The sequence below is a fragment of the Dicentrarchus labrax genome, unplaced genomic scaffold, assembly GCF_905237075.1.
Source record: "Dicentrarchus labrax unplaced genomic scaffold, dlabrax2021, whole genome shotgun sequence".
NCBI lineage: Eukaryota > Metazoa > Chordata > Actinopteri > Moronidae > Dicentrarchus > Dicentrarchus labrax.
The window spans coordinates 9583288-9609734 of NW_026136701.1; the positions used below are offsets into that span (position 1 = coordinate 9583288).

General features: G+C 41.3%; 1 protein-coding gene across 2 annotated transcripts; it reads left to right on the forward strand.

Annotated features, from left to right (window-relative positions):
- Window positions 1-3284: 3284 nt before the first annotated feature.
- Window positions 3285-26268, forward strand: pkn2a (protein kinase N2a). Of its 2 annotated transcripts, none has more exons than XM_051428733.1 (23): window positions 3285-3642; window positions 9798-9962; window positions 10275-10410; window positions 14567-14721; window positions 17218-17347; window positions 17470-17615; window positions 17943-18156; window positions 18530-18715; window positions 18974-19083; window positions 19312-19455; window positions 19653-19728; window positions 20156-20312; window positions 20439-20565; window positions 21335-21471; window positions 21823-21898; window positions 22249-22340; window positions 22510-22686; window positions 22945-23007; window positions 23098-23174; window positions 23352-23494; window positions 23643-23750; window positions 23927-24007; window positions 24242-26268. In XM_051428733.1, the coding sequence occupies exons 1-23, from the start codon at window positions 3622-3624 to the stop codon at window positions 24443-24445; spliced, it is 2925 nt and encodes a 974-aa protein (XP_051284693.1). In that variant the 5' UTR covers window positions 3285-3621; the 3' UTR covers window positions 24446-26268. The 2 variants fall into 2 exon arrangements, with proteins under 2 accessions (XP_051284693.1, XP_051284019.1); XM_051428059.1 differs by lacking the exon at window positions 3285-3642 and adding an exon at window positions 8126-8301.
- The last annotated feature ends 179 nt before the right edge of the window (window positions 26269-26447 follow it).

Here is a 26447-nt window from a genome sequence, read left to right on the forward strand (position 1 = left end):
CGGGGTAGGGAGTGGTAAAGACAGATAAAGCTGCTACTCTGGAAATGAAAGCTGGATTATTACAGGGCTGGTATCCTGCAGAGGGAGATAAAGAGCTGCCAGGTCTGCTCCTGCCTCTAACGTTGTGTGTGTGTGTGTTTATCCATTTTCACATCCTTTCCAATCCTCCTGGGGCATTTTTCAATATTTGATATTGTGATTGCAGTGAGTTAAATATGCATCTGGCATACAACTCAATTATATTTTTATAATATGTTATGAAAACACAGAAGGCTGTCATATATATTGTGGTACTTGTCATGCAAACCAGAATGTAACATCATTTTCTGTTGCTCTCTTGCTGCTGAAAGAAATGTATTGCGAGCACTAAAATAGGACCGTGGTTACGTGAGACGTGAGAGGAGTCACCAGAGGCCAGACAAAGTTTATATGATCCAGTGTTGCCACTCAGTGTTACTTATCCCTGCTCTCAGATAATCCCTGAACAGTCATCAGCTATCTCCATTAATCTCAGATTGTTCTCTGGTTACTGCTTCCTGGTTTTGGCCCTCTGACCCAGATAAACATGGAGGGTGTCTACGTTGGAGCCTCCGTTACAGGCTGCTTTTTAAAGTTTGACAAGGAGCATTTAACACTAGATTTAGGACTCAGCGTTAAACCCTCTGAGGCCTTTTATGAGGGAGTAACAAGGGGTTGCTGCTACTGAAAACTATATCTAAACACCCAAACTGCACATCTTAACATCTTTAGTTAGCTTTTTAGTCTTTACCAGATTATTTATCCAAAATGTGTTTACCATTGTGTTACATGTGATGAAGTTTCACATGTGATGGTGCTGCTAATTCCCTCTGATCCCTGAGTGTTGGATATCATGAACCAGTAAACCACCAAAGTTGTTGCCCTGCACAACCGACACCTGAGAAGACTTTCAGCCAGTGCAATATTTTACAGTGCATAAAAAACAGTAAAAGACGAGTCAAATTGAACTAATGCACACATTTTTAAAGTGGCCCATCTCTCAGAAACTTGTTTTGCTTTTTGTTATTTTTCTTGGAAGCTCGGCCTTCTCTGTGCAGAATGATGTATGTTTGACACTAGGAGGTGGTTTTCACATTCATCTGCTGAAGGGGGGAAGTTTAACACTTGTACTTTTTTTTTAAATAATTTCTAGTTTGGAAACCAGTCGTGATCCAAAAGATATTTTGTATCTAAAAAACATATCTGGAGGAGATCTTTTAAATAGGCCTATTTCTGTACAGTGCAGTACAGTGGAGAGCTTATCAGAAAGGAGGATGGGAAGAAAGAGGGGTGGCAATATGCAACAGATGGGGCTATACAAAATTCTGTAACCTTTCAGTTATATTTCTACTGTGTTGTTTAGGCCACTACAGTACGAACACCATACACGTCAGCTTTAGGTATTTTTCATCATATTTTACCAAAATATAATATGTGATATGAAAACGTATGTAACTGCATATGTATTAGGAGGATTTTTACAACCTTGTGGAACAATACCTAATACCAGCCTGCACAATAAAAATTTTCAACATCCCATAAATCAGAGGATTATCATGTTTATTATGGGTAATAACACACCCACAGATCAGTATAGTGTTCATTTACCTCTAAAAACCAGAATAACAGCAGGAGGAAGGTGGGACATCAAAGATATGTATGTTACTGATAAAGACAGGTAACATTAGACATTGATTAACCCACTGGTACAGAAACAGAATTACACCATACCATCTCCACTCTTTTCCCTCCCACGCCAAACACATTAAGTGCAGGTTGGGGATATATTGATCTATCACGTCCTGTCTGAAGCACCTGTCTGCAGTCAGCCACTGGAGAAAGCGTCACCGTGGAGACAGAAACAAAGACTGGACCTCTACAGGGAATTTAACAGGAGCACATCAGTCATATGTCTACAAAACAAGGCCTCTGCCATTTTTATTATGTGCACAATGCTCAGTTTATGAATGAGGAACCGGTGTTGTTGTCCACACAAATAAATATCTGTGACACTATGCCATAAGCATAGAGAGTGCCCAGTCTCTGAGACATATGTCTTGTGGCGACTGTGTCCCTGTAGGTTATGTAACGCAGCAGTAAGTCTTCTCACTGAGGCGTGACATGTAATGCACTGGCCCCAGTAGAGAAGAACTCAGTGTTTGTCCTGTGGTTTCTTCATCACAGCTCCTCCTGATGTCTCTGGCTTGGCAATGCAAAAGTAAACTGAGACTCTTATTTAATATACAGTATAGCAGCTTTTTTCTGAAGTATGACCCTTACGGTGTGACATATAGTTGATCAATATTAAATTGTTGATAGTCTTCCTGAGGTGCAGTCTTGAGTCAAGTACAGTTCTGGGGTACTTTATTTGAGTATATATGCCTCTACTCCACATTTCAGAGGGAAATATTATATTTATTACCTCATTACAGCTACCTGACAGTTATCACACATATCATATCAAACATATTATCAACTCATATGATGTGTTGTTGGAGAATAAACTCTCCAGCATTAAGCAGTTGAAGTTATATCCACCTAGACCAACAGGAATTATGCTGCCTACATGTGAATGCAACACAAATAAAAATACAGTATTTATAAATACAAACAGGATAATTACAGTATTTTATGTTTGAGAGATCTAATTCAAGTATATTTTGCCGATAATATGTAATTATACTTTTGGCTTTTTATTATGTTTATTATGTTTTCAAGTTTTTATTATTTTTTATTATTTGTACATAAATGTATACTTTTACATAATGATCTGAGTGCTGCTCCATCACTGCTGGAGCCATTCTGCACGAGTACTTTTTTTTATTATTATATAGTCTTATATTTTCTATTATATTTTCTAATATTCTTATTTTGTGATTATGTACCTATGTACCTTTTGCACTACATTCCCCTATGCTGCTGTGTCTAATTTGAATTTCTATAAATAAAGGAACCTCTTATCTTACTTTAAATTTTGATACTGTACTTAAGAGCAGTACAATTATCAGAACTTCTCATAGAGGTATTTCTGTATTTAGGACCCTCCATCTGTGCTCAAGGATGTCCTCCTTTCTGCACATTTTGACATATTTTTTGGCTCCATTTAAAATCAACCTGACGTGAAATGAATGTTTCCCCATCATGGTGTTTACCCCAGGACGAGATCAGGGCACTAACATGAGGTTCAGACCGGCCTATATGAAGTTTTGTGGATCACGTGTGTGCTAACTGTCCGGGGTGAGAGCAGCAGGAGCAGCAGCAGGAGCAGCAGCAGGAGCAAGCAGCGCTACAGCTCCTCTGGGCGGACTCTTCCACTGTAACCACCGCCTCTTTCTCCAACTGCACTGGGACAGATTTATGCTACAGCTTTCTTATTTATGAGCACCAGTCCACCCCGCAGGACCCCTCTAGGACGGTGTGACCGCGTAAATGAAGCGTGAAGACGGCATGGGAAGCCCCGTGTACCCGAGATGAGCGATGATTTGGTCCAAATAACCACTTCTTTTTGTCGCCAGAGAGGGAAACTTAAAACAAGGCTTGTTTTTGGAGTTCCACCTCCCCTCCTCTCTCCCCGTAGGATTTGATTCAAAGGCGAAAACCAAGATGGCCGCCGATTCCGTGCAGGTAGGAAAAGTTGACAACTGTTGCGAAAAGTGCGCAAACTTACTCCAGAGGTTCAATTATAAGTCAGCAAACAGTTTTATTTCATTAAAGTTGAGTCGCTGTGAGTCGGTAGTGTTGTATTTAAGTGAAGGGGCTTCTGCCAGATCCTGAAGGGTTGTCTGGGAATTATCCATGGATTGAGGCCTGGGAAACAATTATCCAAAGTAATTTATCCTGAAAGTTTCAAACCGGTTGGTTTTGTGCGGGAGCTGCTGTGGTAATCAATGTAACGGCTATTAACGGTTAACGTTTTACCGTTAGTGCTGCTGTAGTCCAGGTTAAATAACGTCAGTTGAACGTTAACGTACAGGTCTGTAGCCTAACGTCAAGTTAACCTGCATTCGCTTTCTGGAAAATAAACAAGTGTCCGCCGTGTGTTGGTTACCGGTAAAGATACATTTTCCGGTTTTAATATGTGTATCCGTGATGGGAATAATGTAAACATTGTTTCTATCTCTTGCAAAGAGGAATCATAAAGGCGTGAAGTTTTTTCAAACACGTTACAGACCGGATGAACTTTGTCACCAGCAAGTCATAAAATGTCTGTTGTAACATGCAAAAGAAGGTTTTTATGTTTAAAAAAAGAAAAGAAAAAGAGTAATATAAGTGAATGTAAGCATTTAACTCATGTCTCGTTATCCTCTATGGACAGTTGTGACTCACTCACTATGTGGTTTCACTTGAGTGACGTCAGACATGAAATCCATTTTTCTGACAGAAATTCACCCAGTCATCCACAACTTCATCTGATCTCGTTTAAAGTGCGGTCAGGAATCACTTTAGCAACATCCTCCACAAACAGTCATCCTGTCAGGTCTAGGGCAAGTGTGAGTACTCCCACACTGTTATTAATATGTACAGGGAGTGCTGGTAGAGAGCAGGAGTTACAGCAGATAACGAGGCTAACAGTTGGGAGACATATTAGATGATTTATTAGATTAAATGTTAATAATTTTATTCCTGGGCCTGGTGCGGACTGAAACTGATCGCTGAGGCAACAGGGGGTGATCATCTGTTGTCATGTCAGTTAGGGCTGCACGATTTGTGATTGCGGTGATCATTTTTGCACCACACGTTTATTTTCTTTACTGATAATACTGTTAAAATCATGTTTTTTGGGGATTTGTGTCAAACAAACTTATTTTCTTACATCTGGGGAATAAGATTTGTAGGCCAGGGCGTCTCTGCATCACTACAGTACTTCATTATAATGCTGTTTGTCACACATTTTACCTTTATCAAAATTGCTGCTGGATTTTGATATTTTGATTAATTATGGAGCCTTAATGTCAGCGATGCTTTTGCTGAAGCAGTTCTATAGTAAAATAACTTATTTTACTTTATGTTAACATTTGTTTTATTCACTCAGCACATACTCGAATGCTTTATCAGTGTATAGATGACCCTGCCTGATGAACAATATTTACTACTGTGGGTTTATGAAATTAAATTGTCACAGTAAGTCACATTAAACTGTCTGAAGTCTGAAAACAGTCATTTGAAAGCAAAACAGGTGTAGGCTAGAACACCTGTTTCCTCTCTAGTATGAGGACATAAATGGATAAAGATGTCCTCTCTTCACATTATTGGTATTTAGGTTTATAATAAAGCTAGTCCCTAAGCCAGACTGGTTGATGTAAAGTTTAATTAATTTACCATCAGGGCTAAAAATAGTTGACATCATCATTAGTTACAAGAATATTCTACCGATATTGATGAATATAATGATTAAAACCACATTTATAATAATCAAATTTACCACTACAGTTAACTGTGTTTCACTGGTAAGCATCACAATTTGCGTTTGTTCCTAACACACGTAAAGTGTCTGTAACACATTTTGTTTTTGTCTTATATCACTATATTGTAAAACAATTCACAATTAATTATATGATATTTATTAGTTGATAAATGAGGATACAGAATTATCAGCACAGTACAGTAACCAGAGCTGCCAACAACAATAAACTTACTGCTCACAATCTACATTTAGGTGCAAAAAGGAATAATTATTCATTAATTTCTGTCCATGTCTGACAAATATAAATGCAAAAGAACATTTACTGAATAGACTAATATTTGGTTTAACATCTATAGTTTGAACTGGTCTTAGTTAAACTCACTGGCATGCTCAATACCTCTGCATGGTGACTGTTAGGGTTATTTTTGTTTTCACTGACATATAATGGATGCTAATAACACAAGCCCAGGCCTATGCTGTATTCCAAAATGAGATGCATCTATGTTTAGCCGTGGTGGACCAAACCAGCTAAACTTTAACACGTATCGCTATGGTGTCTGATACTGAGTGGAACCAGATCGACTCAGCAGAGCAACAGGTGCTTCAGTGCAGTTTATTGCTCATTCTCCCTTGTGAAATAGCAGCATCAGTTTTCTGGACACACAATAAAATACACTGTCTGTCCAGCTCAGAAACGACCATTAACATTGACCTAAAGTGCAAGACATTACCTACAGTTTGACTTGGCGTGGGATATGTCTTAGGCTCGTGTGAAGGCTGCATTTGTAGGATCTGTGTTTATTAGCCTGTGTTGCTATTTCTGGTCGCAGCAGAGCACCAGGCTGCGGACAACACTCTGCAGCCAGCTGTGGGGTGAGACGGCCGGGTGTCAGGTTGTAGGCTGAGATAGGCCTTGCGCAGAAATGGCAAGGGCTTGGCTTTTTAAGCGTGAGCCGGGATAGTGCCCTCAACTTTTCCATTGTCCTATTGTCTGAATGGAGCTCTTGTTGTTGGACTTGGAGCTTTCAGGCTTAAAGAGCAAGTTAACCTGCTCACACTTGAGGCTCAGACCTAATGTTTGCTTTTACGTCACAGTTTCCTTTCATGTCTTAGCCACTAAAAGAGCTCTTTAACAAGTTCAACATGTGTAGGTAACAGATGCTTTACCTTCATAAGAATATTATGAACAGTTTTATTAAATACAGGTCCTAGATTGCAGCTATAGCTGTAAATGTTGTTTTATTTTGTATGAACGAACAGTCTATCTAATAAATGAAGAAGCTTTTTCCTTTTCTGTAGCATTGAACAAAACGTGTAGCTGCAAAGGTTTTAGATACAGGCTTTTCATTTGTTGTGAGCCTTGAACATTTCACAGAGCAGCTAGCAGAGCCACACTGACAAGAACAAGTTCCCTCCATCCATCAAAAACTGTATGCATTGTGCTATGAGTGGAAAAATTTGCTTACAGTTCCTGCTTCACTCGTCTTTGAACCTAATAAGTCTCGAGTCTTGGTGCGGCGTCATTCCCCTGACAGGGCAATACATTCATGCAGCAAGAAATGATAAGGGCCTTACAGGTAAAAGAGCAATTTAAGGAAGTATTGCACTTACAGAGAAACAAGAGGTGAAACCAATCCTGCAAATGAGTGCCTGCTCTCTTTCTTTGGTCATAGTTTCTTTGTTTGATCTCAAATTAAAACGCAGACCTTGTGGGTCTACTAGCTGATTTATTTCCACCTTATCTGATCGGCCTTTCATGGATTTCCTTGCATTGTTGTGCAGTAAAATAGGCCCTTTTGGGTGTCCTCATGCTGTCCTCATACCAAGTTGGGCAAACAAGGCTTCAGTGCAAACAAGTTTTGCAAGGCAGAGAGCTGAAGAAGAGAGCCCCCCCAACACACACACACACACCAGTCTTTCACTTCCAGGAGTTGTGACCTCCATTTTACCTATGAGTCATCAAGGAGCCTCTGGACCAGGATATGTGCAAACTATAGTTTCCTCTGAAGTGAGCACCTATAGAGGAGAGTGGGGAGGGGGGATTCACAAGGGCTGGATGAAGGCATGGACTGACACCATGGAAATCCCTTCTCTTACGAAATATAATGTATTTTCCCAACATAAATCAGTCAGAAGTAGAGTAGATGATTTCAGGGTTTCCCCCAGGTAACTGTTTAGCTGCAGCTTGTCTCACGATCAATTGAGTTAGTAAATGACGGCCTAAATAATAAGCACTGAATATGGTGGCCTTTTTTCTGTAAAACTAGCATGAATAAAGAACAAAACAGCCTATATGGTGCTTTACTGGCTAGTGTCTTACAGTGACAACCGTGCAGGGTTAATCCCTAATGAGACTTGAACACTTCTATTTACAGTATTTGAACCCTCTTACAGTTGTTGGGGTGTGAAGCTTGTCCTCCACCACACAAGTTGCTTTCCAGGGGGGAGGCCACAATAGACAGCCAGTGTTGTGTTTTTAACTTGGGTTAATTTTAGACACAGTCCTCTCCCTGGAGTGAGATTAGGTCCCATTCTGGTCTGCTCTGACCTCACAGAGTTAGAAGCTAAGAGGGATTTGGCTGTCGCTGCTCAGACGGTTTATCTTCCCTGTTGATGTCAATGGTCTGTGTGAGAAAGAAAGCACTAAACAAGAGGGCTATAGAAATTCGGATACTAGTGGAGTCAATGAGTTTGGCTTTGGACGGAGCCTCTGCCAGCTACGGTGCCGAACCGTTGTGGCTTTGAGGATATCTTCCTACTTGACAACAGAACTTCAGCGGAGTTCATGTAATGATAGTTTAACTGGTCAGCGGAACATGCATGGACTGGTTGCTTCAGCTGATCTAGAAATGGAGTTGGCTGAAACTGATGAAGTTATGGTAAGGCAGAAGGATTAGTGAAGTTTTGTCTTATTGGTGCATATTTTTATGATCTTCTCCTTTAGGCAGTTAACAGTTTCAGCACCTCACTAAATTGAAACGATTTGCTTTAAGTGATTCAAGTGTTTGGTTTGACTGCTTTCTTTTAAAGTAAAATTTAATAGTAAAGTCTGAATGATGGCTTGAGACGCAGATCTCGTGGTAGTCACAGAGTGGTGATGTGCTGTTTTTCACATCTCATTATGCCCTGGTTTTATGAACGGAATAAGCCCATTTCCACTTGCTTAAACTCTGGCACGGTTTAAGAGGCTTTCAGAGAGTGGTGAGTTCTGGTTTACCTTTACATTTGACTTGTTCTGTTATCTGGAGCTGCATACAGAGTTTGATTTGAGTGAGTGCACTTTGTAATGAGGGTTTTTCCATAACATCAAAGGAGGCCACAGATGTTGAATAACCATGCTTACGCATAACTAATTGAGCAATTATTAGTACCAAAGTACAGAGCCTATATTTTGGTTGTAATTTGGCCTGTTTGAGCTGTGATGACTCAAGGGTTGAAATGAAATGTTGTCTTTTCAGAGTTGTAACAATGTAACACAAAAGGTTATGCTGTCTAACTTCAAATTTAAAATCAGAATATATTTTCAAACCAAAGATCTTAGATTGATCAACTGTGTAATGAAATGGAATAAACTGATTCTTCACAGTCGCACTCAGATGTTCACAGACGTATGCCGTGATCAACCAGTGGAACATCACCATTGTATTCATGATGAACTTTAAAGCTGAAGCCTTTCAGGAAGTGACTTCTAATCCCTCTTTAGTTAAGGTGGTGACTTTAAGCATGCAGGTAAATAGTGACTGACAGCAGCAGTGAAAACACCAAGAACAGAGGCCGCTCAAGTTCAAAACACAACACTACACTGGGTTGACCTTCACCTTACTCAGGCTGGGCAGCCAGTACTGAAACTCTGAACCTCATGTGTGGTCAGAAGATATTTTTTTGAAATCTGAAATTTGTTCATTGTAGAAGCTGTAAATAGGAAACTGATGATTACACACATTTTGGTTATTATTATGAGAAACTTGATTGCTGGAATGAAACCAGCTGTGACTAAGTTTGTATGTCCTCGGGTTTTTATCGCTTCCTTACTGCTGTCATAAGTTGGCAATCATGACAAAATGGTAATGCATTCGTTTATGAGGCAATAGCTTCAGCTGTTCTGAAACATTGCAAGTTGGTGCAGTACTTTTTGTTCTGCCAGTTTATATTGATGGTCCTGTTGGATAAACACTACTAAAAACATGCAAGTATGCACATGTCTTATTTGCTGACTGAGTTACTGACCTCTCGCTGTCCTCTCCTCCTCTTTCTCTGCTATCCCATTTCCCTCTTCCTTCTCCTCCTCCCTCACTGACCTCCTCTAAATTGCATTCTTCCTCATATCTCCTCATTTTCCTCCTCCTCCTCCTCCTCCTCTGCTGTCCTCTCTCAGGGGGATGCCAGGGGCCAACTGGTGGCGGAGCGGCTGGGTCTGGGACACAACCTAGACCTGTCGGACACTATGGTCCAACAGAAACTAGACGAGATCAAGGAGCAGATCCGCCGCGAGATCCGCAAGGAGCTGAAGATCAAAGAAGGTGCAGAGAACCTGCGAAAGGTAAAATCACTAAATTTGTATAAATGTGTTTCTTTTTAAAGGGGTACTTTGGCCATTTAGTCACTTCCATAAAGCTGGGGCACTCATAAGGAAAGTCCTCAGAAACACTGCATTTCCCATAATGCAACCAATAGCATATTTTATTAGACCCTTTCTGCCAGGTTGTAGTCTCCAAGGCAAAGCTGACAAAGACTTCACAAGTAGTAGGACTTCCCATGACTTGTACAGTAATGTTTATGATTAAAATTGAAATCTTTGTTATGAGATTTATTGTAAAAATATCTCAAGTCTCCTCCACTCTCCTCTCCTCAGGTCACCACAGACAAGAAGAGCCTGGCTTATGTTGACAACATGCTGAAAAAATCTAACAAGAAGGTCGAGGAGCTTCACCAGGAGCTGCAAGAGCTCAACGCCCACATTGTGGTCAAAGATCCCGAAGAACTGCTAGGTAACAACAGAAACACTTCAGCAAAGTAGCCCCAGAGGATTTAGTAAACATTAACCAAGTAGTAAAGACAGTTGATGTAAGCTAATGCTATACTGTACTCACCTTCCGTACAAATAGCAAGTAAAACTTTATTTTTATAGCACATTTCTTTATCTTGACACTATATGTAGATAGTGTAAAGATAAAACATTAGACATAAGTAAACACAATTAAAACACTCGTAAAAAATGTGTAATGTGAGTTAAAGTTGATATAAAAATATATATAGTATTGTTCTCTATGTTTGATTTAAATACTTGTAGTTCAAATAGAGTTTTTTTACTTTTACTTTTTAGCAGCTTTATTTTGATAGATATTTTCAAGCTAAATGAGTTGAGATGGGACAGAGACAAGGTCTTTCAGTGACATTTGTAATGGGTAACCCATAGATAGACGGATAGAAAGATGGATGTGGTATTTTACATTGTTCATGTTCAGATCATAATAATATTGTTTATAAAAAGCTAATTTTCTTCATGCAATTTATTTAATTGACCATTGTAGCCCAGTTGTCCTTGGTTGGAGGGTTTTCTGTGTGATGGCTTTCTGACTAGCACTATTTTAAAGAGCAATTCATGGGCGCCTGGTCAGCTCAGTTGGTAGAGCTGGCGACCCATATACAGAGTTGCTGCAGCGGCCCGGGTTCGCATCCTACCTGTGGCCCTTTGCTGCGTGTCATCCCCTCTCTCTCGACACCCCTTTCCTGTCTACCTTCAGCTGTCACTATCCAATAAAGGCAATAAAGGGCCAAAAAAATAACTTAAAAAGAGCAATTCATCCTGAGCCATAAGTTTATCTTGGATTTTGTCCGGGCACAATGTGACAAAACTGCAATCGACTTCTCTTCCAAACATTATCGTTATCTCATTAGCATACTCTCCAAAATACTGATTTATAGCAAATGCAAAGTATTGCTCAGTAAATCATTTTGGCAGTGATGTGTCAGGACAGTACCTATTGAACACACAGAGCACGCTCAGTGTTCGGAGGTGACTCACTCTCCAGAGGCTGACATTGTTGCATTCCACATTCCTCCGACAGCTACAATGAGCCGTCGATTGTTCCCCTCTGAGGCTGTTGAAAGCCTGCTCCTGTGCGTTTGGTGACAACAATGGAATTCGGAGAGAGTTAACCACAACAGCGGTGATGCGTTCAGTATAGTTTTGTTACAGTGGTTGCCTTGTGCAGTATTTGTTGGTGGCGAGTGTCCGGGTGAATTCAGGAAGAGACGCAATGGTATTTGTCTTGCCTGTTACCATCACATCCCCCTGGTTCAGTTGACATTAGGAAGTAGATGAGGAGGGGTGTGTGCGTGTTGGGGGAGGGAAGGGAGGTTGTCTTGGTAAATGGTTATCTTAAGTGGGAACAAATTTAGCCTGACTCAGTGACTCTATCTGATGAACGAGGGCTTTCTTTTTAAGTGACGAGATGGTAGCGGAATGTCGCTGGCTATCGCAAAATGATGGAGAGGGGACTGAGGGCATCTCAGCTCTGCAGATTAGCTCTCGACTCCGCAAGAGACGGCACTTGTTTCCTGAATTAGTAGGAAGGAGTTGCTCTGCCTCTGTGAGCAGCCAGAATGTGTTTTTGTTCCAGGAGAAAGTTGAGGGGGCTCTGGTTATTCTCTGCCACTCAGCTGAATCCAGAAATGGACCGACTCGCTCTCAGGCACCGTCTGGGAGCAGCAGCAGCGGCAGCAGCAGCTCTGACGCAGGGTCACCAGTCAGGTCCCTCGGTCACATATTATCTCATTCATAAAGAGACTTGCCCTAAAATCAGCAGTTTCCTCCCTGAATACAAGTCCGGTCTGTTTTCTATCCAGTCATCGTATCATATCTCCAGTGACAAGCCCCCACAGCAGTTTTGGGTCCAGTTCTCCAAATGATGATGTAATTGTTTAGAAAGTATTGTTAGCAGGTTTCCCGTTGCCTTCTCGCCTTCTCATCAGATGGAGATGGGGTTAATCTGAGGGAGGGTTCCCCTTGTCAGCTGTCCAGCTGTGACATCAGCCCTAGAGCTATTCAGTAGCTCAATATCTTGTCCTCTGGCCCAGCGTGGGCTGAACCACACTGAGAAGGAGGGGCGGGGGTGCTTGAATTCTTGGCTCGATCTGACCTTGACCAAACCGCACCCCCCCACGCAGAGAGGAAAGCCCCGAACGTAAACTGGATGACATACGATGTACTTTTGCACGTGTGCCTCGTCATTTTCACAAACAACTTTCTCATGACACCAACTTAACGTGATCTTAATGTGGTCACTGTGACTCTTATTATGCAATGTGGATTTTCTGAACACTAAAGTCGGTTTGGCCCCAAGCCCCTGTTAAATTGTCACCTTGCCCCACAATTTTTTTTTTTACAGGTCTGTGGTTTCTACAAGTGCCCACTCTGTTATTCCCATCTAGCCCTCCCTCTCTCACTGTGTCTGTGTGTGTGTGTGTCTGTATACAAGAGGGTTGCCCCGGGAAGGCTAACATCCTCCCCTGCTGCCCTTAAACAGAAACCTCAGCAGTGATGGTCTCTCAGCTTATTAAGGGTCATTAGATGAATCATTTAGACTTTCAGTTCAAAGAATCACATGCTTCCTTTTTGCTTATATCCCGCAGGTGTTCAAAGGAATCTGTTAGACACTGTTTTGATGAAACATTCAGAGTGAATGAATCACAGACCCGCCTGCTGGTTATTGTTATCTGTGTTTGGCAGCGTCTTCCAGAATAACTGATTTTTCTAACCACTGTTATTTTAGTTAATGCCAGTCGGGTTCACTTAGATGGACTCAGGACACCTTCAGGGAAATCAGTTTGTAACATCTTGGAGTATTTGAATGTTGTTTCATGGGACTTGAAAAAGAAGAGAAGAGAAGAGAATTGAGTTAAAAGATTTCCAGTTATATATATTATAGGCCACTGTTTGTTACATTGTTTCTGATGTGGCAACTCTAGTGTAATCTTTACCTTTCTAACAGGAGTTCCTCTATGACACCATAGACTCTGAAACTGAACTTGCAAGTCAAGTCAGGAGAAGTCAGGCAGGTTTTTTTGCCCACCGTGTGTGTGTGTGTGTGTGTGTCTCTGTGTGTGTCTCTGTGTGTGTCTCTGTGTGTGTGTGTGTGTGTGTGTGTGTGTGCGTTGCTGTGATCAGTCTGGGGAGGGGTTTCCACTGCACCTTCGAGTCCAGACATGACCAAAAAAACACAACAAAACACTGAGCTCATCGCCCAGAACTGTGGTCCAGCTCAGGGCATAGAAGACGCTTATTTTCATTTTCACTTTCTGTGTGTGTGTGTGTGTGTGAATGCATGAGAAACTCAAAAGCTTTAATATATATGGGTCCATTAGCGCTGTGTGAACAAAAAGCAATATTTTAAAAAGTTTTAAAATTGACATTGCTTAGGATGTGTTATTGTTAAGTGTTTACACAACATTTGCATATGCAGTAATGTCACTGTAGTTGTAGTAGTGTAGGTGTAGTAGTTGTCTGCAAGTTCACACTTGTTGTTGGGTTTTTTTCAGTTGTTCAGGAGAGAGGCCGCAGGATGCCTCTGTTGTTGAAGTTTGAAAGTACTTCAGCAGAGAGCCAATGAGATAACAGAATTTGATTGCCTCTGTATAGTTCCTGAATATCAAATCATACTGAACATTTGTGGGCTCTGGGTTCACTTTTTGATGCCTTGTAATTTTTTCGCATTAAGGAGCAATAAAGTTGTGTAAAAGACACCTTAGATTAATTAGATTGATCTGAAATTGTCAAGACTTACTGTAGTTAACTATGTATATGTAGTTCTTTATGTGTCGAGAGAGTGAGTCGGTTGGAGTCACTTGTGCTAACAAACCTCATCAAATTATAAACAGCAGACTTTTCTGGATACATTATGTGACTACTGAAGTGGCTACCTGACGTGTTTTTGTAAGCAAAGTTATAGGTCATTTTACTGTGCTGCAGGACTGTTTAGCTAACTTCAAAATGGCTGGCCGCCAAAAATAGCACAGTCAGTGTATATTTGTGACAAACTCCAGTAGCACATACAGAGTCGTTTATCTGTGGTTGTTTCCAAAGGGCCATAAGGTTTAACTTGTAACTGTACTTTTTTTTTTTTTTTTTTTTTGTCTACCCAGAATGCCCTTTGACCCCAGATACCCCCAACAGTGAGGCCAGAATGTGCACCAGCAGCAGCCGCCTGGCCGCCCTGAAAAGACAAAATGACATCGAGCTCAAAGTAAAACAGGGTGCCGAGAACATGATTCTGATGTACTCCAACGGGCCCTCCAAGGTAGGATTCAGCAGGAGAGGGGGAGGGTTCACCTGACATTCAGGTTTGTGCTAGTTCACGTTAAGCTGCCAAGTGTGTAAAGTCAGGCACATCGGTTGTGCTGTATTTAATGGATAGTTCCAGTTTTACACAGACTGGGTTTCTCTCTTCTGTAGTTTGGTCTATCAATTAGGCAACAAACACAAGCAGTCAGACAATCATAGATTTGAAACATACCCTAACGTTAGCCGAGCTTATTTGCATAAGAAAATGAGGGTAAAAATACAATCCAAACAGTTGTAAAAGTCCTTCAGTTTACAAAGTCACAGTTTACAAATCAACCTTCATGGTGCAACTCTAGAGTTTTTTTCCTCCCAGTAAAGTGGTTTAGATCAGTGTTTACAAACCTTTTTGGCTTGTGACCATTTAAAACAAAGCCATGTCCACTTGTGACCCCTTGTCAATTAAATCTCCACGTGACCAGCTCGACCAAAAGATCAAGATTCTAAAAAACTACTTTCCTGTTCTGTTAATCATCTCCTGACCTTTTAGAAGTAAGTTAGATTGATCTTATAATCCAGCAGGTTGGGAACCACAGTTTTAGATAATCTGGTTTATGTGTTGTCTTGTTCACAAACTGCCTAAATATACACTGGTTATACCCTGGTACTATACTGTAGTGATCACCATCATCAGGTATACAGTCACCTCTGACATTCTGATAAATTGGAATTACATGACACATGATCTGGCTGTATTCAACAGCTTAAAGGTGAGCCTGCCTTACATGAACTTCAGCTTGAATTTATTTTATTTGCCACAGTTGGATTTTTTTTCTTACTTATTCTTACTTCTTCACTTACTGGCTTTCTTTTAAGTCTTGCACGTGGTCTTTTTGCAAAGCACCACCTGTACATCAGGTTGTAAAGGATTTCCAGTCATTATCGTCAGTGCTCACAAGAGTCTGTTTTTAGAAAGGTACCATGGTCATAACCACATTAAACTGGAGTTAGTGGTCTCATTCCCAGTTTGCAGAATGATACATGTTTGCTTTTACAGCTTCACTGTAGGGGGGGAGGAAACATGAGAAGGCGCTGACACATACTGTGTGTCATATGCACCGCTGTTTGTTCACAAAGCTCTTACAGTCCTTGTGGCTCCTCTAATGCTCAGAGGGAGAAAAACTATAATTTAGTTGTTAGGTGTGTGTAAGTCACCAGGACTAATAACAGCTGGAGCAGAGAGAACCGCTCATGCTCATCGTGGCTCCTGTGTCCGTCAGTAGTAATTGAAACCACTTTGTAGTAGACTGTTTGTATAGTGTGAGGTTTCAGTAGTGTCATCTCTACTTTGCCGGTGATATACTTCTGCCTTCGTCATATGTTTCTGTGCACATGTCAGTTGTTATTTAATGTAGCATGGATTCATACCACTCTCATATCTGTACTCTAAATATGAAGCTACAGCTAGCAGCTGGTTAGCTTAGCCTAGCATAAAGATTGGATAGACAGGGAAACTGCTAGTCTGGCTCTGTCCAATGGTAACAAAATTGGCCTACCAGCACCTCACTAATTAACATGGTATATCTTATACATGTTTGTTTGAGAAATTGGAAGTATAAAAAACATCAAGTTGTTTTAGGAGTGTCATGTCCAAGAAATTGTCCCTCACATAAATATATAAAAGTTTGCCTCGACTTTATTGAAATTAAATAATTTGCCTTGAAATTATTGAGTTAATGGCATGTCTAAGTTTAAAGTAGTACTGACATGAGTCCTTCAGTTTTACCCAACAAGATACAAAAGTGTTCAAGTAAGTGTGGTTTTGAAACAAAAGGTCCTTGCAGAGCCTTAGTGTGTAACTTAAGTACAGTAGACAGGACTAAAAACTGCCACATGACCCCCACTGTCTGTCTGACAGGGGAGGTCACAGTGTTTTGTAAGCAATCTCCCGAAGGTCAGACAGACAGAGGCTCTTTCCAGTTGGAAATAGTCCTGTCCTGATGTCAGAGAGGAAATGCTAGCTGGACAGAGGTCTTTCCTGCGTGCGGCGCCATCGACGACCAGGATTTAAACTTCAGAGGAATTCTGGGTGGAGTTTGCTTACTCCACTGTGTGTGTGTGTGTGTGTGTGTGTGTGTGTGCGTGTGCGTGTGTGTGTGCATGTGCATTAGAGGGTCAGCAATTACAACACACAATGAGATTCCACCTTCTTTTTTGATGAATAAGATTTTCCATGTGGTCACTCGTTCTTCAGCTCCAATTAAGGGCATGAACTGGCGTCCCTGCTGTTTGTGTTGGATTCTCACAACAACAAAACACAATAAGTGTGGAAAGATGGTGTGCGGTTGGGGTCATCTGTAAAGTCCTGATATCCAGTTTTTTTTACTCGAAAGACAAAACATTAAAACCTCTAATTCAGACATGAATGTTTATTAATCTATATCAAAGTATGTTGATATAGTGGTACTTCCCCACAAACAGACAGTGATTGTTTCATTTCTTATTTTGTTTATAGGATCGTAAGTTGCTAGCGACTGCCCAGCAGATGCTTCAGGACAGCAAGACGAAGATCGAGTTCATCAGGATGCAGATCCTCAAGGCCAGCCAGGCCAGCGAGCTGAGCTTCGAGAGCAATGACGTGATGGGTTAGACTTTGCTTGCATTCAGTGAATGATTTTAGAATTCGTTAATGTGACACAAGTGACATACATTGTAAAATAAACAATTATGTCTGAATTCAAAAATCACGCCCTTCCTTGTCTTGCAGACAAGCCCATCATCAGCCCGTTGGACCTGCGGGTGGAGGAGCTTTGTCACCACGCCAAGATAGAGTCCGCTGTGGCCGAGGGAGCCAAGAATGTCATGAAACTCCTGGGATCGGGAAAAGTCACAGAAAAAAGAGCACATTCAGAGGTAGATGTTTGTGTTTGCATGTGTGTGAGTTTATATCTTTGTAAAATTCACATCTTCTATCCCATACGTATACAAAGATCACTTTTGATCTGATGCAGTTTTGTGGGCCTTAAATGAAACGGATCCCTGCACTGCTGCTGTGCTCTACTAAAGTAAAATGGACCGTGTAATTGATGTTTCTCTCTCTTTCCATCCTTCTCCAACTCATTTCCACCTCCATTTCCTTTAATCCCACCCTCCTTTGCTTCCTCTGTACTTCCTTCCCTCCTTCCTCTCTCTCTCTCTCTCTCTCTCTCTCTCTCTCTCTCTCTCTCTCTCTCTCTCCAGGCCCAGGCTCGTTTTAATGAGTCCAGTCAAAAGCTCGACCTCCTGCGATATTCCTTGGAGCAACGCCTCAATGAGTTACCAAAAAACCACCCTCGCAGCAGCAGCATCGTGGAAGAGTTGTCCCTGCTGTCCTCACCGGCCCTCAGTCCCAGATCCAGTATTATCTCCACACAGAACCAGTACAGCACCGTGACTAAGCCCGCCGCACTCACAGGTAACTGGACACAGTGCAAATATGATATCCTCACACTCTGATATCCCAGCATCATTATATTTTTCTTAACCACCAAAGAATAAAAATTTAGTTATTTAAGTGTAGTTATTAGAACATGCTGTGTGTATTAGACTCTGCAGGTAGAGCAAACATAAAACGAGTTTTGCAACTGTCAAACCTGAATTAGACTAGTCTAACAGAAAACCAAAGCCTGGTCTAACTCTATAAACCATCCTAATATCTTTAAGCAGCCAATAGTAAATAAAGTACATTCAAATACATAGACCAGTTATAATGTGCAAAAATGGGATAACTGAACAACTTGGAACAAAACAGATTGTGTGAAATGTGTATCGTCCCACATCACTTCCAGGCACGTTAGACGTCAGGCTCATGGGCTGTCAGGACCTTCTGGAAAATGTCCCCGGTCGTTCCAAAGCTGCATCTGTACCACTGCCCGGCTGGAGCCCCAGCGAGACACGCTCCTCCTTCATTAGCCGAGCAAACCGAAACCGCAGTGTGAGCTCACGGAACTTGACCAAGAGCGAGGAGCTCTCCAGTAAGTGGACCTGACCTCATACACTGTCTACACTGGAAACAAATAAAGATTGATAAAAACATTGAAAACCAATTGTGCGATTACATTAGTTACTACAATAGTTTCCCCAAAGTTACCAATCAATCACAGTTGGACCATGATGCACCTGAAAAATTTCCCAACAAAATGACCTTGTCTGTAATACCAACCGAATTACAGTCCAAATCAGGGCATTGTTAGTTTATCAGTTCTTAACAAATACCGTGTGTGTTTCCTCAGATGAGATCAGTGCAGTGTTGAAGCTGGACAACACGGTAGTCGGCCAGACAAGCTGGAGGCCGGTTAGCAACCAGGCCTGGGACCAGAAGTTTACATTAGAGCTGGACCGGGTAACACACCACACACACACACACACACACACACACACACACACACACACACACACACACACACACACACACACACACACACACACACACACACACACTTGTGCCCTTGACCTACATCTGTGCTGTTGACTCAGTGCTGTGTTTGGACAACACAGTCTGTGTGTTTCACATCTGTTTGTTGTGTACGTGTGTGTTTGGTGTGTGTGTGTGTGTGGCTCTGTCCTGCAGTCTCGTGAGCTGGAGATCTCGGTGTATTGGCGTGATTGGCGTTCGCTCTGCGCTGTTAAGTTCCTGCGACTGGAGGACTTCCTTGACAACCAGCGTCATGGGATGTGTCTGTACCTAGAGCCACAGGGGATGCTGTTTGCTGAGGTATGTGCACACACACACACACACACACACACTGACAATTATTGACTGTCACTGGACATTGAAACAGCTGGTGGTAGCCGTGATGGACAGCAATTAGAAAATACAATAAGAGCCTAAAAACTGTTAAAATGTGCATGTACACACTGACTTCAATCTCTGTTTTCTTTGTGGTCTAAATTTAAATTTCTCTTGTTTAGGTTACATTTTTCAATCCTGTCATTGAGAGACGACCAAAGCTGCAAAGACAAAAGAAGATTTTCTCGAAGCAGCAGGGTGAGTCAACATTACCTCACACTTAAGGGCACCTTATAGCTCACCTGGTTGTGCTGGTGCCCCATGTACCAAGGCTGAGTCCTTGCTGCCGTGGCAATTAAAGGCAATACACCCCGCACCCCCACCCCAAAATATATATATATAAACATTACCTCACACTTGTTCAATGTGTACTATTGTGATTCTCAGACAGGCATCATAGAAAAATACATTTGTTAAAACAGGATAGTGCGTCTGATATTCATTGAATACAGTATTAATCTTTCTAGCTTGCTTAAGAAAAGGAGAGATTATTTTGTAATAATAATAATAGAACTATTCTGTGGTTTTTTCGTTGTTGTTTTTCACTGTTCTTGACAAACATCATCACCTCTTTGCTCTTCTTCCGCTCCTCTTCTTCTTGTCTCTTCTGCCTCCCTGTCATCAGGTAAGACCTTCCTGCGAGCCCCTCAAATGAACATCAACATTGCCACCTGGGGCCGCCTGGTGAGAAGAGCCATACCGACCGTCAGTACCAACTCCTTCAGCCCACAGGCGGCTGAGACTGGGCCCAGTAGCCTGCCTGGTTCACCCACACCCAGCAGGTACTCAAGCACACACACACACTCATACATACATGGACGAAGGGTATCCAAATGTAGTTACTAACTCATACTAAAACTATAAAAAGGACAAGGTGTTAAAAACTGTTTACCTTTGCCCATACACAGTGATCCGCTGGTGACCAAGCTGGACTTTGACAAGGAGCCCACCCCAGGACCCAAACACTACCCAGCACCCGATGACATCCGAGAACCACTGGTGCAGCACAAGATTCCAGACAAGGAGGAAGTACAGGTACGGAGCTTTAGGAATCACTGGTATGGTTGATATGGCAGCAATGTTTTGATGTTATCAGAGATAGAAGACAATAGAGCCATGCTTTATGTTTAAAACAAGAAAACAGTTCTGCAAAGGCAAAGAGTGTGTTCTCATAAAGTGGTTGCAAAACCATTTTTTTCCTTCCCGATACCTGAACTTTGTGTATCAGCCAATACAGAGTACCAATCCAATACATGTTAAAAATGTAAAAAGATCAGTAAATCTATACATTTATATAAATAAACAGACACACATACTCCCCCATACTGCTGTGGCTTGTGAGGAATTTCAGTATTAGTGGAAAAAAAACATACAAAGAGCACACAAAATACACAAAATGTATAGTCTGCAGCATTAAGGGTCAAATCCCCACATAAAGTCAGCCCATTCAAATGCTGTGTAACCATGCTATAATTTGAAAAAAACAAAAAACTTCAAATAAGAGTGCACCTCACTGGTTGTAATCTGTGCTCATAAGTAGGGCTATACATTCCCATAAGAAACGCTTAGTGGAGTAATATTCCCAGGAACTGAACTATATAGTTTCATATCTCCATTATTGTTGTGTCCAGCACAGTTATGAAGATACAGATCAAAGACTAAAGCATATTTCTGATTATTATTAAGATATAACAAATGTAACTATCATTTCCCAGTAGTAAATAATAATAATAATAGTTTCCTCCCCATTTTTTTAACGTTTATTCACTTTTTTCTCTTCCTGCTTTGTGTTCGCTCTCTGCAGGACGCACTCGCCTCGTTTGACTTCTTGAACAAGAGAAACAGCATAGCGGTGAAGCCAGACCTGGACAGAGTAGTGGAGCAGGAGATCCAGCATCCAGACCTGGAGCTCATCGCCATCCAGAAAGACACAGAGATAAGGTTAGGAGCAATGGGCCTGTCTGGTTTGTCTTACTTTTAAAGTGTCAAATACATGTCAAATGAAAGAGAGGTGAAGGGTCTGGTTTTTATTTGAAAAGCACAGAAAGATTGTAAAAACCCAAATTTTGCCTTTCACCATTTTTATTGTTGTAGTTATGGTTCTTGACGCCTTTCAAGGTATGTTCTGTTGTTATGTCCTGACATGCAAGCATTCAGTGGAGCTGAACTAGTAGCATGGCTGTAAACACTGCCCCCTGGCTTTGAATCTTCTTTTTGTCAGGTTGTCTGCTGCACTACACTCTCTAGTTGTATTCATCACGGATGCTAATGTAAACTCTGATCTTTCTCCAGGGAAGAAGAGCAGTTCCAATTCAGTCTCCAAGACTTCAAATGTGTGGCAGTCCTTGGACGTGGTCACTTTGGAAAGGTAGCTTTCATTTGATTGTCCAACATAGACAGAATAACAAATAATGCAGCTGCAGCTCTGTCATTTTCCACAATTGTTTTGTCTATAGAAATGCCAGAAAATAGTAAAAAAAGATTAGTTTATTATAATTAACCAGAGCTGAAGGTGACATCTTTAAATTAAGCATTAAATCCTCACAACTAGGAAAACTGGCATTTGTGCTTGAAGCATTACTTTGTCAATGCTAAAAATAGTTTTCTTGATTGATTTATTGACTTATAGTTCCAGCTCTTGTCCAACAGAACAAAGAAGGCAGAAAGCTGAAATGTATTTTCCCTGAAGTGTCTCTTTCCTCTGTCTCCCTTCCTCAGGTGTTGTTGGCAGAATACAAAAGCACAGGAGAGATGTTTGCTATCAAAGCTCTGAAGAAAGGAGACATTGTGGCTCGTGATGAGGTGGACAGGTAAACCTTTAATGTTTCCGCTCTCAGCAGTGTGCCAAAAATAGTGCAAGGCTGGAAACATAAAGAACATGATGATTAGTTACAGGTGCTGATGTGGCATTCCTGTTCTTTGAGTGGATGAGTACAAATTGCTGTTGCCTGTAACTCCGTCTCCTCCTGTCTTTGCCAGTCTGATGTGTGAGAAGAGGATTTTTGAAACGGTCAACAGCGTCCGCCACCCGTTCCTGGTCAACCTGTTTGCGTGTTTCCAGACGCAGGAGCACGTTTGTTTTGTCATGGAGTACGCAGCGGGAGGCGACCTGATGATGCACATCCACGCTGACGTCTTCTCTGAGCCCAGGGCCATGTGAGTGACCAGAGCTTCAACTGTAAACTCTGTACACTCTCACTGTGAATTCATTTGTTGGGGGTCATGTGTCCGCTTTATATTTTCTTAATGGGAATTCTGACAGAACTGGCTTTTACATATTTTATAAAAAACTCCACTTCCTCTGTATGTAATACTGATATTTGTGAGTGTGAGCTCATTAGGGGAAGTCCCTTTCTGTTTTCTTCATGTTCTCATGTAACCATCTAATCTACTGTGTGTTTCCTGCCGATGCAGATTTTATGCAGCCTGCGTCGTATTGGGATTACAGTTCTTACATGACCATAAGATTGTGTACAGGTAAGCAGTTTGAGTAATGTTAAGTCATTCAGTTCAGCCCCACCTCTGTTAGGAGTTTTCAAAAATCTTTTTCCTTTTTTTAATTTGCAGAGATTTGAAGCTGGATAACCTGCTCCTGGATACGGAGGGATATGTAAAGATTGCTGACTTTGGTCTTTGCAAAGAAGGTGAAATGTGAAACCATGTTATACCGAAGGCTTCATAGCTAAAGATAAAACAGATTGAAATAGGGTCACTAGATCAATATCATGTAGCTTCAAAATAAAACTACTGCCCTGAATATCCTCAAACAAGAGTTAGGCAGGAGTGAGGTTGGTCATTAACAGTCTCTGTCATGCTTTCAGGAATGGGTTTCAGGGACCGCACCAGCACATTTTGTGGCACACCAGAGTTCTTAGCTCCTGAGGTTTTGACAGAAACGTCGTACACTCGAGCTGTGGACTGGTGGGGGCTGGGCGTCCTTATCTTTGAGATGCTGGTTGGGGAGGTGAGTGCACGTTCCCTCGAGATGTTCACAAACATTCAGTACTTGCATAACGCTGTGCCATTTAATTCATGCTGAATGTCAGTGATTCATATTCAGCAGCTTTTTGGCTTTGTCTTCATCTTTCTCATCTTGGCACGTCTCTTTTCAGTCGCCCTTCCCTGGTGACGATGAAGAGGAGGTGTTTGACAGCATCGTCAACGACGAAGTTCGCTACCCACGGTTCCTCTCGACCGAGGCCATCTCCATCATGAGAAGGGTGTGTAGCTAGACTGAGAGCGAAGGGATTGGCCTTAAATGAGTGAATTCATAACTACTGAATAATCACTCTGCCTGACAAACCCTCGCTGTGTCTATACAGACTAGATTTCATCTAGTAATTGTCCACGTAATGTATCCGTTTAATATTTTTACTTTATTTATTCTTGTGCTCAGCTTTTGAGGAGGAGTCCAGAACGACGACTGGGAGCAGGAGAAAAGGACGCGGAGGAGGTTAAGAAACATCTATTCTTCAGGGTAAGCAATGAAAACACAATTTACACTGAACTTAATGAATTGGCTTTTTTAACATGAGTCTGACCCAGACTAGCTGTTAGTCTTTATGCTAGGCTAAGCTAGCTTTATGTTTAACAGAAAGTTATGAGAGTGGTCTCAATCTTCTCATCTAACATCTAGCATGAGCATTTCCCAAATTGATGAGCTATTCTTTTAAGAAACTCAACATAAAGGTGACCCTCTGTTTCTTGGCAGAACATGGATTGGAACGGACTGTTGGCTAAGAAGGTGAAGCCGCCGTTCGTGCCGATTATTCAGGGCACCAACGACGTTAGCAACTTTGATGATGAATTTACCTCAGAGGCTCCGATCTTAACCCCGCCGAGGGAACCCAGAGCGCTGAACTCCGACGAGCAGAACATGTTCTCTGACTTTGATTATATCGCTGACTGGTGTTAGCTTCACCTGACCCCTGTCTACACACAAACACACACACACACACACACACACACACACACACACACACACACACTGTGAACCTACCAACACAGCAATGACTGTAGCTCACATCATTTTTAAAACGTTCCTCTTCCTTGCCCAAAATGTTGAGGAGGAGCAGCGAGCGTGGCTCCCCGAGCCTTCGGGCAAAAACTCTGTGCCATTGAGAAGAAAGTCCAGAAACCTCCTGAGGACCCCCACTTATTTTTTAATCCACATGAAGAACTTTTCTTTTTTTTTTTTTTTAAGAAAAAGAAAAATGAAACTCTGTTGTTGGAGAGTGAAGGAGGAGGGATGCTTCCTCCTCCTGCACACGTTGTCGTCGTCGTGTCCATTGTCTGACCACTGAGAATGTTTCATATGAACTCTGAGAAGACGGCAACATCACAATCATGTTATTCAGTGTCACTGTCTTCAGTTTTTTTGATCTGTACAGATTATATTCAGTCCTGTATTTTATTGTTGTGTTTTTCTTTAATTACAAGCCCTCGCCATAGCTTAAGGACGTTTTATCTCGTTGTAAAGTTTGACAACGATCCACAATCATGTCTGAAACTGGTGTTCGGTGAATTGGAAGTGCTCAAAGCATTAATCACCGAATGGTCAACTACAGCAAACATCTTGACTACTACTGCTGCTTCTTGACTTGAAATACAAGTAATAGTCTTCACACTACATTTATTTTTGTCTAGGGGCCCAGTTTTTTAACACAACCTGTTTTTCAACCTCACTTTGCTCACCTGAAGCTCTCATGTCTGCATACAATAACAGTATAAAATAGCAGTCCATGCAGTGCTACGTGCTGCTTAAGCTTTTAGGTTAATAACCACAATTTGAGTTGATAATTAAAAATCCCCTTTGCCAGAAGAAATAATGCAGAATATTTTTTTTTGTCTGATGCCCTCTAGTGGCTGTATAGCTTGAGGTTGATATTCAGCTGAACTCAGTTCTGAAGATCAAAGTGCTGCTTGGTGTTGCAGTATCTTTTGGAACAATAAAATCAAACCTTAACATTAAATTTATTTTTTTTCAGAGCTGAGTTCAGTTGGATTACATTATTTTTGTGCTGTTTCATTCCTCAGTGAACAGCCGGTTGTGGTGGACCTGACAGCATTTTTCTTGTTACCTCAGTCAAAGTGAAAACACTAAAGTGAGTTGCACAGTTACAGCTACCAAAACCAAATTCATCCTGTCCCTCTTGAAGCAGCAGACAAGCAACTCTTCATGGTTGAACTAAATTCTGATTGACTGACTGACGGTGAATCCATTGACCGACGAAGCAAAGGTGTGTTGTGCAAACTCCGAGTGAGGAGCTGTTTCTTGGGAACATACTAAACTCAAGTTATTTTAGGTCTCCAGCTAAATGCTTACCACACTTGTTGGGTGATCATTTAACTTTTTCAGTGGAACCAGCTGATAACTTTGTCAATTTGCATGTTATATATAAACTGACTCAAATGTTGGAGACCTGTTGATATGAATCACTACAGGGGAGGGCAGGGTATATTATATATACATACTGTATGTACACAATTAAGCTGAAAGCACTAATTTTATCAATAGTTTATCTACGTTTCTTAATGATGAAAATAGATTGTACAAAGTTTTTTTTTTTTATTCTTTGCTTGTGCATGTTGTTTCCAGGACAGACAAAAACTATGGATGGTACACCAATACTCATGTCACATAACTGTTGCTGTTCAGCCTGGTGTAAAAAAGAAATGGCATTTCTGCAGTCGTTTGTTGCCCATCATGAATGCACAAATTAAACATTTGTAATAGTGGTTTTGCTCTTATTTTTAGCCCTGACATTGAACACACCCTAATAGTACACAATGGGTTATTTTGAATTGTACCTGCCTTTTGTTGAGTTTTCTTTCCTTTGAAGACGTTCAATTTATAAACTATTACTGTAGTAAGGTAGTATAGTAAAAGCACTTTTATGTAAACAAATGTTATTCAA

Bases quoted from the DNA above. Each gene is read 5' to 3' on its own strand.
- pkn2a (XM_051428059.1), top strand. From the start codon at position 8,239: ATGCATGGACTGGTTGCTTCAGCTGATCTAGAAATGGAGTTGGCTGAA. The intron at 18,157-18,529 runs GTAACTGGACAC...CATCACTTCCAG, and splicing joins TAAGCCCGCCGCACTCACAG to GCACGTTAGACGTCAGGCTC. The intron at 22,341-22,509 runs GTAAACCTTTAA...TGTCTTTGCCAG, and splicing joins GCTCGTGATGAGGTGGACAG to TCTGATGTGTGAGAAGAGGA.